Genomic DNA, 14,414 nt, shown 5'->3' on the forward strand with positions numbered 1-14,414 from the left:
TATCCCTAGAGCTAACCATTTGCCAGTATTTTCTTATATATGTTTGTTCTGTTTTATATTTAAATAATCAGTTACATCTGGAGATCTTGTTTTGTAAGATAGGTATACAAATATTTTATACTAACAGTACATCCAAAGGCAAAGTAACACCATCGTGTTTGACTAATCTATCCTTTCCCCTTTCATTTGAAATGCCACCTTTATCATACTTTAGTCCCACAGATGTTCATGGCTTTGTTTGGGACTCTTCTGTTCTCTTGCTCTATCAAATATGATACTCCAACTCATGACTCTGAGATCAAGAGTCACATACTCTTCTGACTAAGCCCAGCCAGATGCCCCTCAAAATTGATTTCTTTATTATAACACACTTCTCAAAGCCTTTAGTGATAGATCTCATGGATCCCCAAGAGTTCCAGAGTATATAGTGTTTCCCATTTTATGTATTTAACCACCTAATCCTTTGCTGTGGGCAGCTGTTAGTGTGTCCCAGATGCACAGTCCAAGGAGCACTGGTTCAACAAACTGTGTCTCTGACTGTCTTTTTTTTTTTTTTTTTAAGAGCTTTTATTTATTTGAGAAAGAGAGCATGAGCAAGAGAGCACAAGCAGGGGGAGAAACAGACTCCGCATGGATCAGGGAGCCCGATGTGGGGCTTGATCCCAGGGCCCTGGGATCAGGACCTGAGCTAAACTTAACCAGCTGTGCTACCAAGGCGCTCCTTTGTCCCTGACTCTTAACGTCTATCTTCTCACTCTTTTCCCGGCTTCCCAAGTCACCTTCCTGCAGTGGGCCCCAAGCTCTACTGCAGGAATGGTCTTCCCTTTGCCCAGCGGGGAGGGATTTTCTTGCTGTAGTGAAGCACCAATTGTTCCTCATTCTTTGAGAATGGAGTCTGTTTCTTTAAAGCCTGTTAACACCAGACCCCAGTCCGTACTCTGGTTGAGGTTTACCTGGTCTTAGCAACCTGGGCCTCCTTTTCTTTTTCTTTCTTACCTCTGAAGTGCTCAGTTCTGCTTGTTGAAATCCTTTTAGTTAATTTTTAAAAGATGCATGATCTCTCTTCATCCATCAGGGCCCCGGCTGTCTCAGTAGAGCTGTGTTCTCCAAGTGCTGCTTTGAAGTCTTGACCAGCAGCTGCAGAGCAAGTCCCTGGGATGTGAGCGGCTTCCCCATCCTGTCCTCCTCACATGTCACCCTGGGGGAGTGGGTTGAGAGAGCTGTGCAGCTCCAGGACATCAGCCTGGCGCTTTGGACGAACATGGCCGTGCCTTCGGTCGCAGAGTTCAGGTATTCTTACCATGGGTCCCCACGTCTACCCGCTTCCAGGTCTCCCGCCACAAACTGTAATGGTCTGTCTTTCCTACAGAGCATATAGCAGAAAACTCAGAACTTTTTTCTGTAGAGGCTAGTTTTGGTTGCTGAAGGCAAGTATGTTTTCCAGGTGGATCAGTAGGTTTTTAGCCCACGACAGGCTATTATGAGCTGGCCCGTGCCTCTGTCAATTTGAAGTCTATTGTGATAAAGAGAGGGGACTTGGAAAAGCATGTAGGATTAATTGAGAAAAGAAATTCACCTTTAACTATTGGCAGTGCAGTCTGCTGTGTCATTTTCTGAGGGGATGAGAGTGTGAGAAAGGAACGCTGTTGGATTGTAGTGCAAGCCTGTAAGTGCTTCCTTATCTCTGCAGACGCACGGATTCGCAGCTCCAGGGGCTTGTGCTGTGCCGACACCTGGCAGGTTTGGCAGAGCTGCTCCCTGAGTCCCGGCGGCAGGAGTACATGCAGAACTGTGAACAGCTGCTGCTTGGGGACAGCCAGGCCTTCCAAATTGTGGGCCAGACCCTTGGGGACATGGCTGGGCAGGAGGCCCTGCCCAAAGAACTGCTATGCCTCTTGCTCACCTCCCTGCGCCACTTGTTTGGGGAAGGGGACAGTAAAAAGGACCTTCCCGAGCCAGCCCGCCGTGGGAGCCTCTGGGTGAGCCTTGGCTTGCTGCAGATTCAGACATGGCTTCCGCAGGCACGCTTTGACCCTGCAGTGAAGAAGGAATACAAGCTCAAGTATGCTAAGGAAGAGGTATGGAGGGGTGAGAGTCTGGAGCATGGGCTCCTTCCCTGACTGGGTGGGTGTGCTTAGTATATTACTCCTTGTATTGCCCTTTGGATGCTTACAGCACCAGAGGGATGATTTTGTACAGGCTACCCTGTGACATCCCAGGGGTGTGTTCTAAAGACTGCATTTTCTTCCTTGAGAGTTCCTCTGAGTAAGCTTCGGTACTTGGAGGGGCCCTTCCTAATTTGCCAATAGGCTGCAATAGACAGAGGTCTTAACGGTAGAACACCTGAGGCATTGCCAGAGAACTAGTGTATCTCCTATCCATACTCCCTGTATTTGAACTAAGTTTCGAATATTTGGACTTGAATAATTTCTTTAGATATGATTTATCTAAACGTTTTAACGTTTTAACGTTTGGGTGTTTATCTAAAATTCAGGAATCAAGTAGATTTAGATTAAGTGGTATCCCTTGATAGTTGAACTTCTAACCCAAACATAACGATAGTGGTATAATTTTCCTTCTTCAAAATATGGAACTAGTATATGAGTTGGTAAAGACTAAGCTGCTAAAGCAGAGTCAAGTCCGGTCGTGTGAATAAGATAGTTTCTTTTATCTAGAAGCTCCAAGGTGAGTGGAGGTTCATGGAGCAAAAGCCCCTGCTCTTGGGTCATTCAAGAGCCCAGGTTCCTTCCATCCAGTTGCTCTGCCCTTCCCCAGGGCATTGTCGTCTTGGACATGGTCATAGCTGGGCACAGCAGACCAACTTCTCCCTTTCTGTTAGTTACACCAGCTACAGTGTGAGTGGAAGACCCGAAACCTCTCATCCCAGCTACTGACTGGAACAGACCTGGAAGATGAAGTCATTTTCCGTCACTCTCATCCTCACATTAGGTAACAGCAGAGTAATTGTGTTGTTCTGTTTTTTTTGTTTTTGTTTTTGTTATTTTAAAGACATTTTTAGGTTTATCTTTACAATGTAATTGTAGTGTTAGAGGTGATAATACATGTCTCTACATTAGCAGTAAGATCCTAAAGCCATGGTTATAGTCAGGAAAAATTAATACTCTGAAAGGAAGGGCAGGATTCACATGGGGCTAGGTGGATTGAAACCACTGAACTGATTTTCAGCATGACAGAAGTTGGGTGTAATGGTGTGCACTGTGTGGGTTTGCTGTCTTGATAAATACTGTGCAGTGTCGTAGGTCTGAGTTCCAGTCCTGTTCTATCCTTTGGCTTTAGACTTTGTATAGGTCACTTAATGCCTTTGAGCCTTAGAGTCCATGTCTGTGAAAGGAGGATCATAGCAGCTCCTTGAGTGAATTGTGATTAGACTTGGATGAAATACACATCTGTGTTACTTAACACCATGTGTGGCGTGTGATAAATGACCCATTACTCGTTTACATTATAATTGTCAATATTTTCTTCATATTATTCCTCAGCAGCTGATATGCCTTCATTTTGTTTTCCTAGTTAAGGGATCAGTCTAGATTTGCTGTTTTCCTCCTGACAGAATTTGCATATTATGTTGATTTGCCTTTAGACTACTTCGCCAAAGAATTGATCATCTGGAGAACTTAATCTGCAGCCTGTCAAAGAAGCAGGCCTTCAGACCCCAGGTGCCTGCCTACGAGTCACTGGTGCAGGAGATCCACCACTACGTCACCAGCATTGCCAAGGCCCCTGCTGTTCAGGATCTGCTCACACGGCTCCTGCAGGCCCTTTGCATGGATGGGCCTCGGTCTGCCCAGGTGGCCCAGAATCTTCTGAAGGAGGAGGCTTCCTGGCAGCAGTCCCACCACCAGTTCAGGAAGCGGCTGGCTGAAGATTATGCCCTGTATCCAGACTCTGTGGCCCCGCTGCAGGCATCCATCCTGCAGTTGCAGCATGGCATGAGGCTGGTTGCATCTGAGGTCTACGCTTCACTCCACAGCAGTGTGGTCTGTGCAGACAGGCTGGCTACCCTGGCCTCATCCCTGCTGGCTTTTCCATCGGTGGGCCCCGCCTTCCCCACTTACTATGCCCATGCAGACACTTTATGCTCAGTGAAGTCGGAGGAGGTTCTTCGAGGCCTTGGGAAGTTGATCCTCAAGCGTTCAGGAGGAAAGGAGCTGGAAGGCAAAGGCCAGAGACCTTTCCCCACCCGGGAGCAGCTGCTGATGAATGCCCTCCTTTACCTGCGCTCCCATGTGCTGTGCAAGGGCGAGCTGGACCAAAGGGCCCTGCAGCTCTTCAGACATGTGTGCCAGGTAAGCCCATTTCTGAGGGGCAGCCCCAGCCTACTTCTGAAGGGAGCTGGGAGTACAAGCAGAACATCAGCAATACTCTGTGTAGAAAGAGACCAGTTGGTTCGGCATGGGGTCTAGTGTCTTCCTTTCTGTCTCCTATTCAGCTGTCAGTTTTGGGGGTGTTTGTCCCTCAATTTTTAAGAGATTAGAAAAAATTAGTGATGTTAGCTCTTTATCTGTGATACTGCAAATATTTTCTCCTAGTTTTTTGTTTATCTTTTGACTTTATTTATGGTGGTTTTGGCTAGGTACTAGTTCAACTGTTATTAAGAAAGTCTGTTTTCCTCTTATCAATGAAAACAATTTGTTCTCAATTTATGTAATTAAAAGAATAGATATAAACAAGACTTATACCAATTAAAACTGTGTAACTGGTAACATACTTGTGTGTTCCATTCTAGGTTTATGTGTATACATGAACCTGTACATGTATGTCTGTGACATAAATTTAAGTCATTTGTCCAGTGGTTTATAAATTTTTGTTTTTTAGCAGAACTCTTTTTAAAATGAAAGCCTTAGACTATTTTCCTGATATGTAATAGATAAAAGACATGCTTTAATTGAGGACAGTTCTGTCTCCTCTTTGATCTCTGAGACTGGTCTTTAAGTTGCTAGAGTTCTACAAACTACTAGTAAAGTCCATTCTGTTTTATACTTTGCTTTAAAAACTTAACAGCAGTTAGTGATTATTTTCCTCTATAATTATGGTGTTCTTTACCTGCATCATACTGAATGGCTTCCTAGGTTTTTTTTTTGTATGGATATGCTCTAAGACATGTAATTAATTTCTTATCATAGGACATTTATGTTTGTAGTCTTTTTACTACCTTGGAAAATGTCACCACCACCATCACCACAGATAGTCTTATACCTAGGTCTTTGGGTATAAATTCTCGAAAGCAGAACTGCTGGGATGAAGATTAACCACTTAAGATTTTAATACAGATTATCTTTCTGAATGGTGGATATTCATTTCCTCAGTTCTCATGAGTATTGTTTGATTTATAGTTTTTGCCGACTTACGGACTTAAAATCTTAGAGTTCCTGGGGATTTAAGAGGTGTCTGCTAAGGTATAGCCCAGTTTTATCTGATTGGTGCCCTGCAGCCACCTGCCCCCACCCCTCATTTCCCTTTCCTGAACTCCTGAGCCAGCTGCTTGAGTTGCTGGCCATGTGCAGTCTGAATCACAACCTCCACAGTGCCTATCCAGAGCCTGTCCTAAGTACAAAACATCATTAACTCCTGATAGGAAGTTCCAGTGACATTACTGTAGCAAGTTTTTACACCTGTGAAAAAGTGGCAGTACAGCAAGGGGGAATTTAGAAAATGGGTTGCTGCAGAAACCGTTTGAAAACAGTTTACTTTCTCTAGATGACCTGGAATTTCATTTCTTGGATGTTGGCTTTTACTTGGATATACTTTTGTTATCATGAGAAATTAAGAGCTGATAAGTTTTGCTTTGTTCATTGAAGCACCTCAGCGAAGACAAGTAAGTTTCCTTCCAAATGTGTAACTTTTCAGGAAATTATCAATGAGTGGGATGAACAGGAACGCATAGCCCAAGAGAAGGCCGAGCAGGAAAACAGCCTTTACAGATACAGGAGCAGGAACTCCAGGACAGCCCTGAGCGAGGAAGAGGAAGAAGAACGGGAGTTCAGAAGGCAGTTCCCACTTCATGAAAAGGTTGGGTGCTGGTAACAGGGTTTGTTTGGGAATAATTTCCCTTGCTACCCCCTGTGTTACCTTTGAATGGTTTTATAATCTAGTTGTTTTTACTATATCTTTATATAAGTCACTACTTCATTTTTTTTATTGTTCATGCTCCATCTTTGCGCCTTTCTTTTGGCTTAAAACTGCATTTTGGTTTTGTTCAATTACTCTAATGTTATTGACAGGATTTTGCAGATATTCTGGTAGAACCAACGCTGGAAGAGAAGAAGGGAACTTCAGATGGACAAGAAGAGGGAGCAGCCACAGACCCCACCCTCTTCTCCCAGAGCTCAATGCAGGCTGTGATGCTGATTCACCAGCAGCTGTGCCTCAACTTTGCCCGGTCCCTCTGGTACCAACAGACTCTGCCGCCACACGACACAAAGCATTACCTTGGCCTGCTTCTGTCCTGCTATCAAACTGGAGCATCTCTTGTGACACACTTCTACCCTCTGATGGGTACGACAGTTTACTTTTGTTATACTCTTGGGAAATTAAAATGAAAAGATGTGATTGCTACTTCTGGAACAATTAAAATCATTACCTCCCTGTTTTTTGCTAAATTCCTTTTTGAGGGAGTTTCCTTAGCTTAAGAGACTCAAGCTACTTCAAAAAAACTTCTTTTAAAATTCTGCAATAGTGGATTTTTATCATTTGAATACTTTGGGGTAAAGGGATTAAAAAAATAAGGATGGGGCACCCGGGTGGCTCAGTGAGTTAAAGCCTCTGCCTTCCACTCGGGTTGTGATCCCAGGATCGTGGGATCCAGCCCTGCATCAGGCTCTCTGCTCAGCAGGGAGCCTGCTTCCCCCTCTCTCTCTGTCTGCCTCTCTGCCTACTTGTGATCTCTCTCTCGATCTCTCTCTCTGTCAAAGAGATAAATAAAATCTTAAAAAAAAAAAATAAAAAAAAATAAGGATATAGACTTAGTTTAAATGGTTTTGTTCCTCAGTATTATTACTGATTTGCCTCTGATAGCTTCAGTGCTTTTCATATCTTGTATTCCTGGGAGCAACCTGGGAACTCAGAAATTAATCTTAGAGAATTTCATTTGATTCACTTTCCTGTATGATCTCATGAGTTCTTCCTTGCTATTAGGAAGGAAGCTTTAAATTTCTTTTCTGCCTACCAAGACAGCGACAAAACCCAGGAAATTGAATCCATCAAACCAAACTCTGTAGCTTCTTGATAACAGCTAAGTATCTGAGTTCCTCTGTATATCCAAGAAGCTTGGCAGACTTGGTGATACTCTTATGATATTACGGTCCTAGTCCTCTAGGTCCATGTTGCTTTGGGCATGAGTGGCATTGAAATATCTTCATTTGTTCCAGTAGTTCATTATTTTTGAGCATGTTTTTGTCATCTTTGTAACTTGATAGCTCAGCCTGCTGAGTTCACTGACGTTACTATGATGTTGTTAACTTCGCAGGAGCTGAACTGAATGATCAACTCTTGGGCAGCCAACTTTTGGCCTGCACCCTCTCCCATAACACTCTCTTTGGTGAGGCAGTATCAGATCTGATGGTGAAGCCCGATGGGCCCTATGATTTCTACCAGCATCCCAATGTCCCAGAAGCAAGGCATTGTCAACCTGTGCTTCAAGGTTTCTCAGAGGCCGTTAGTCAGCTGCTACAGGAATGGCCAGAACACCCGGCTCTTGAGCAGGTAGGGCATCCAGTGAGGAGGGAGTCTTGAAGATACGGTCTCTGCCATCTCTGGGGATGTTCATGTGCATATTTCAATACATTAACAAAGATTCACAAAACCCCACTTTAGTGGGATACTATTCCCTGCAGGATGGACATACCAGTTTGTACTGTATAAATGATGTTTGGGATTCTATTAATTTTGTTAGTCATAGTTTGCTGTTCACATGTTAAAGTGCTGCTGTGTTGCTCTATTTATTCATATACCTATGTATGTTAGCAAAGGCCTGGTTTTTTCAAGATTGGTGGTTTTAACTCAGACCTAACTTACAGTTTTCAGCCAATTTTGTAATAATTCTTAAAATGGAGAGTGGTTAAGAGAGATTATCCTGGGGCACCTGGCTGGCTCAGTCAGAAGAATATGTGACTCTCGGACTCCGGGTTGTGAGTTCAAACCCCACATTGGCTATAGAGATTACTAAAAAAAATCATCATAATAATTATTATCTTCTCAAACTCCATGTTTTTTCAAGAGCAATGCAGGTTAAGTGTTTATCTGAGATCCACATGAGTTTGGATAAGTTTCTTCCATGGTTTTCGTAGGTGGTTATAAAGCAAGGACTTTGCATAAAACTTTCATCAGTTCTCTAGTCAGTAACCTGTGACTGGGTGATATTCCCACAGAAATGCCTAGATCTTTTATCTATCTGTCTATCTGTTTACTGCAGCTGCTGGTTGTAATGGATAGGATTCGTAGTTTTCCACTTTCCAGTCCCATCTCAAAGTTCCTGAATGGCTTAGAGATCCTCCTTGCAAAGGCACAGGTAAGATAATTCTCTCTCTCCTCTCATTTTAGTTTGTAGTCAATTGAAAAAAGATTTATCTTTTGGCAGAGTTATTGTTAAAGGGACAGAAAGTTATAGTTTGGATTGGAGAGAGGAATCAGCTTCTTCAGTTTTTCTGGCATGGGGTCCGATCATTACAAGTGAAGCTTTTGCCTTGTTGGGCATGTGAAACATGCCTCCCCTGTTCTCAAGTGTGGGATGCAGTGTCCACTGGTACTGAGGTCTCCTTTGGCCCTGGCTTCCTGGAGGACTTCCAGACTAGCCCCGTGCCTGCATATATCACGCCCCTTGGTCCTCTCAGCATCCTCTGAAGTATCTGGTGATTCTCTGATTATCACATTTGGGCTCTGCACTTTGGAGGGGGTCACATGTCTAACAATAGCAATTCAGACTCAGCTCACTAAATCCTTTGCTTTTTGCCTAAACTTGGCTTTGCTGAAGTTCTGTCAAGTGACCAGAAACAACTTGAAGCTTGGTACACTGGATGTAAACTCATTGGTAAATTGGCATAAAACTTATTTAGAGGCCCTGTGGTCTTCAAAGACTAAAGGTCCAAGATATTCCTGAGAGCGGGCGGTGATTAAGAGATTAAATAATGGCCATAGTAAATTTTATCTTTGCTTTTTAGGATTGGGAGGAGAATGCCAGTAGAGCTCTCTCTCTGCGGAAGCATCTCGATTTAGTCAGTCAGATGATCATTCGTTGGCGTAAACTGGAACTGAAGTAAGTGATAATCTGTCACTTTCCTTCCCCTCCTGAATTTATGCTGTAGGGACATTTGATAGTTTGTGTCTGCATAGACTGAGAATGTGCTTTTCAGTTATTAATCACAGAATTAAAAGCAGGGCATTAAAGTGATCTCGGTAGAGACCAGACAACGGCATACCTTCCCAAGACAGCAAACTAGGTGTCTTCTCCATCTCCACCTGGGAGGAGAGAAGAGTGAATGTTTAGCTTCTGCTTGAGTAGTTTCAAATCTTCCCAGTGGGTTTTCTTAGATGACTGCTCGGCCTCTTCTCTCGCATTCCAGCTGCTGGTCTATGAGTTTGGATAATACCATGAAGCGCCATACTGAGAAGTCCACCAAGCACTGGTTCTCCATCTATCAGATGCTTGAGAAGCACATGCAGGAGCAAACGGAAGAGCAGGAAGGTAACTCCCGTCCATCAATTCCTGCATCATTAGAAGTTGCAGGCTAATTGTAGAGTGCTACAGAGTGTGGGGTTTAACCTGTTCCCACGTCTGCTGGTACTGCTGCTTTTACATAGGATACGTCATTTGACTCGATGGAATTCCTCAGAGTTTTAAGTGACTTTTTCAAATTCTAGAAAGCTGGTCATAAGATAAAGTTTCTTTATTCTGTATTTCCAAGAGATGTGTCATAATGAAGATTTCTTAGATACTAGCTGGCATGCTTGAGTTAAAAGTGTTTTCATTTCATGCTTGAAACAAACATCTTATAATTCAGTCTCATAATTTGCTCTGAGTGCATTTAACACATCTCTTGACTGCATCTGTGTTTATATCAGCTTGGAATTTGCCTGTGGTCCTTCTTGCTTCAGAGTTTCACTTTGCGGTGTCTACTTGCCTGCCATCCCTCAATGTGTCCTATAGTAGATTACGTGCATGTTATGAATATGGGGTGATGGTTGCAGGTACATATGGTTTCCTCTTTGAATCTCTAAAGATGACAAACAGATGACCCTGATGTTGCTGGTCAGCACATTACAAGCATTTATTGAAGGATCCTCACTGGGAGAATTCCACGTACGACTTCAGATGTTACTGGTTTTCCATTGTCATGTCTTGTTGATGCCTCAAGTTGAAGGAAAGGGTAAGGAGGGAGGGGTGTGTGTGTGTGTTTGTGTGTGTATTTTTTTTTTGTATATACTTTAAAAAAAAATTTTGTGGCAATATTTATTCACATAATTTTGCTTAATACATGTCTTTCTATGCAAGACTGAATTTAAAAGTCTCTATAACATTTTTAGTTATAGTAATAACACGTTAATAAATTATAAATTAACAGAATATTCATATTTGCTTTTAAAAATCATTTATCAAATACTAACCTGTAGATTATCTGGAAAATTAAAGATGCAAATTGCTATAAATCTGGCATCCCAATTAAGTTCTGATTTTTAAAAGTATATAAAGTGTCCCTTAAATTATTCCAAGTTACACTCAAGAAAATTTTATTTTACCCTTTTCATAAGTTACTAAGTTTACAACCTCTTAAACATTCTATCCAAATGTGGGAAAACTGTCTGGAGATGCAAAGCACATTAAAATAATTACATTAAAAAAACAAAAATACCTGTTAAAACAAAGTTATTATAGCTGACAGCACTTAAAATTGGTAATTTGTATTTTTTTAAAAAGTTTTATTTATTTATTTGACAGAGATCATAGGTAGGCAGAGAGGCAGGGGTTGGGGGATGTGGGCAGGGCTCTATCCCAGGACCCTGAGATCATGACCTGAGCCGAAGGCAGAGGCTTAACCCACTGAGCCACCCAAATGCCCCAATTATTTGTATTTTTTTAAAAAGTTGCATAGCTCCAAGATGATTCATTACTGATTAACTCTTGAGCAGTTTTACTTAAGAGGAAATAATATATTGAATAGATTGTAATTCAATTGACATTCTTAGATTTAGTTCATTAAAATGTAATTATGTAACTTGATTTACTCTTTGGACTGCATTCTGGTACTGTTATACCTTTAATTTCAAATATTAATGTATTTTAGCTCTCCTATGGAGAAGTCTATTTTTCACTCTTGGGGGAAAAAATAGAAGAACTTGAGATCATGGTCTGCATTCAGACAGTGTTTTACTGCTTGATTACATTTCTTGGTTTCATATATATACTTTTACAGTGCACTGTTTAAATGGATTAGGCTTTGAATTCTCCATGAGTAGGTGTCTTGTTGCATATTTATTATTTAGAAAGATTTTATTTGTTTATTTGAGAGAGTGAGTGAGAGCATGTGGGGTGTGGGGGCAGAGACAGAGACCCTCAAGCAGACTCCACACTGAGTGTGGAGTATCATGGGAGCTCGATCCCACAAGCAATGAGATCATGACCTGAACTGAAACCAAGAGTCAGATGCTTAACTTACTGAGCCACCCAGGCGCCCCTGCATACCAGGTTTTAAATGAGACACTTTTAATCATCTTTTAAAGTGATACACATTAGACCCAGAGAACAATATTAAAGTACAAACTGGTAATAAATGAAGCCCTGGCTAGTGGACTCTGCCAGAGGTCAGTTGCCAAATGCAGATCTTGGATATTGGTGTGTTGAGGCCGCAAATCTTTCTGTCCAGACAGTGTTAGGTGTCCTGCTAAGCTTTTGCTTGGACCAGGCCATAATTAGATTCTTGGATCTAGTGAGAGCTGTGTTCCATGTCAAGTAACTGCACCTAAAATTCTGTTAATTAATGTCCCTGACCACATCTATTTGGATGAAATGAAACTAGGATTCTAGATTGTGAATGAGCAGTCAGGGTGAGCCTTTTACGCCATCTTTTAAAACAGGCTCAGTTTCTGCTTACTTTACAGTAAGATTCCGAGAAAGGGTTTGAAATTGTGTTTAGTGAAACATCTGAGTACACAGTCTTTAGGAACAAAAGTGCAACAAAATTCAGTACAATCTAAAATGGAAAAATGGGGTAGTGTTGACAGCCTGCCTGCATCTCTGGGAACTGCTAGATTTAGGCTCCCCATTGAGCTGTTAAATAATCTGCCTGTGAAATGTTGTGCTGTCATCTCAGGGCTGTAATCTCAGGGCCTCAAGGCAATGAGGAAGTGGTGTCACTAAAATGTGGAGCCCATGGGTGCTGCAAGTAGCACATGTGGCAAGTGTGGTGTTTTTTGTTTCTTTTCATTTCTTCCAGATTCACTTTGCAGTGTTCTGTGGAATCTGTACCATTATTACAAGCAATTCTTTGACCGAGTCCAGGCCAAAATTGTGGAACTTCGTTCCCCCATTGAAAAAGAACTTAAAGTAAGATGAACAACTGTCATGATCACTCTTGGGAGAACAAAATGAGCAAATCGTTTTTAGTTATGTTCTTTCATACATTTAACTATGAGGCAGGGGGCTCTGGGAAATGGAGACATGCACTGCAACTGCCAAATAGGATGGCGAGATTCATGTTTTGCAGCACTGCCTCCCTGACCGACCTGTCCAAGTGTGTGAGGGGTTAGTGGAGTGGCCCCTGTCGAAGGGTCCTCAGAAGGATTGCCACATATGTCTGTTAGTGCTCCCTTCCCTGCTCTTGCCCAGACCGATTTTCCACCTCAGGGGGTGCCATTTAGTGTTGAGTGTTACTGAGGTGCCCTGGGGGAAAGGAGGACCCTGTCTTTTGATAACTCTCAGTAGTTGTGGAACCAACAAATGGAGTATGTATCAGCTGACCTGTTGATAGTGACAGCACTCTTTTTGCATTGCTTTGTGATAAATACGTGGTTCCTTTTTTAAACTTTTACTTGTTTACTGGCACACAGTCTGGTATTTGGGATGGAGTGGGCTCTGGTCTTTATTTTATTTATTTTTATTTTTTTTTAATAAGGGCTCTGGTCTTTAGCATAGAGATGATTTCAAAAGAAACATAGTGACGCCAGCTTTATAAAGCTATTTCTTGATCTTCGTGTATCTTACAGGAATTTGTTAAAATATCCAAATGGAATGATGTCAGTTTCTGGTCCATTAAACAATCTGTGGAAAAGACACACAGGTAATTCGTTTTTTAAAAACTGGGGGTGACGGGTACCTTGGTGGCTCAGTTGGTTAAGTGTTCAACTCTTGATCTCAGCTCAGGTCCTGATCTCAGGTTCATGAGTTCCAGCCCTGTGTTGGTTCAAGGTCATGAGTTCAAGCCCTACTTAAAAGAAAAAATTGTGGGTGACCAAAGCTCAGAATTTTTGTATGGTAAATAGCAAGACGACATTGTTAATGTGACCTGACTTAACGTTGCCTTGAACTTACTATGAAGCATTAGATTGTTTTGGTGTGGCTTTTCCACATCACCCCTACCACCCAAAGCAAAGTCTACATGCAAGAGGAATTGGTGTGCTTTGAGACAAAGCAGGCTAAGCACTATAGAAGGGTTGAGTCTTCTGTCACCTACTAGCTGTTGCACCATGAGTGAAGTGATTCCACCATTCCTGGCTTCATTTTTTTCTTCTAGAAAAGGGAGATGACAGTATCTGCTTTATTTTCCCTTAAAAACAAACAGGATGGTTATGAGTATCTAAGGAGTTCATGTATATAGAAGGTATAGGTTATTATGTGTGTATGCGTTGTACCATTTTTACATTTCCTCACTTTCCACCCATTTTTCCCTCCTCATCTGTCATTCTGTGGGGCCAGGACCCTCTTTAAATTCATGAAGAAATTTGAAGCTGTCCTGAGTGAACCTTGCCGGTCATCCTTGGTGGAGAGTGACAAGGAGGAACAGCCTGATTTTTTGTCGCAGCCAACAGCCATTAGTGAGGCATCCCCCATTCAGAGTCTGAACAAGACACTGAGGGAGACCCTGTTAGCCCGGCCGGCAGCTGCACAGGTATACCTTGGGAGATAGTGTTTGCTTACTCCTGGGCCGGTAGGGGAAATCTGTGCTTTCTCTGTAAGGAGTGACCCTAGAACTAAGCAAGGGAATGCCTTGAAATCTTGGTCTTTGGATAAAATGTAGTATTTGTATATCTGCCTGCCACTGCTGCTTAATAAGGCAAAAAAGCTTTGATCCTGGTGCTGAAAGTTTAATGTCACCTATGGGAAATAAGTATTGTGCATGCCTGTAGACATTGGATCTACCTATAACAGAAGACTTGAAGCATCAGTTGAGGAAGGTGCCACTGAA

At 42.2% G+C, this 14,414-nt stretch overlaps 1 protein-coding gene across 2 annotated transcripts in view; it reads left to right on the top strand.

The window, feature by feature from the left end:
• MDN1 (midasin AAA ATPase 1) overlaps positions 1-14,414 on the top strand; it is a 167,406-nt gene that overhangs the window by 119,876 nt on the left and 33,116 nt on the right. For both annotated transcript variants that reach the window (XM_082730557.1, XM_082730558.1), the window contains exons 60-73: positions 1,076-1,290; positions 1,691-2,078; positions 2,840-2,949; positions 3,602-4,307; positions 5,869-6,030; positions 6,243-6,516; positions 7,487-7,722; positions 8,432-8,527; positions 9,177-9,271; positions 9,579-9,700; positions 10,236-10,382; positions 12,447-12,556; positions 13,216-13,289; positions 13,925-14,117. In XM_082730557.1, the coding sequence (XP_082586683.1) occupies positions 1,076-1,290; positions 1,691-2,078; positions 2,840-2,949; positions 3,602-4,307; positions 5,869-6,030; positions 6,243-6,516; positions 7,487-7,722; positions 8,432-8,527; positions 9,177-9,271; positions 9,579-9,700; positions 10,236-10,382; positions 12,447-12,556; positions 13,216-13,289; positions 13,925-14,117 (2,928 nt within the window). The remainder of the gene's footprint in view (positions 1-1,075; positions 1,291-1,690; positions 2,079-2,839; positions 2,950-3,601; positions 4,308-5,868; positions 6,031-6,242; positions 6,517-7,486; positions 7,723-8,431; positions 8,528-9,176; positions 9,272-9,578; positions 9,701-10,235; positions 10,383-12,446; positions 12,557-13,215; positions 13,290-13,924; positions 14,118-14,414) is intronic.

The sequence above is a fragment of the Mustela nivalis genome, assembly GCF_964662115.1.
Source record: "Mustela nivalis genome assembly, chromosome: 5".
In the NCBI taxonomy this organism is placed as follows: domain Eukaryota; kingdom Metazoa; phylum Chordata; class Mammalia; order Carnivora; family Mustelidae; genus Mustela; species Mustela nivalis.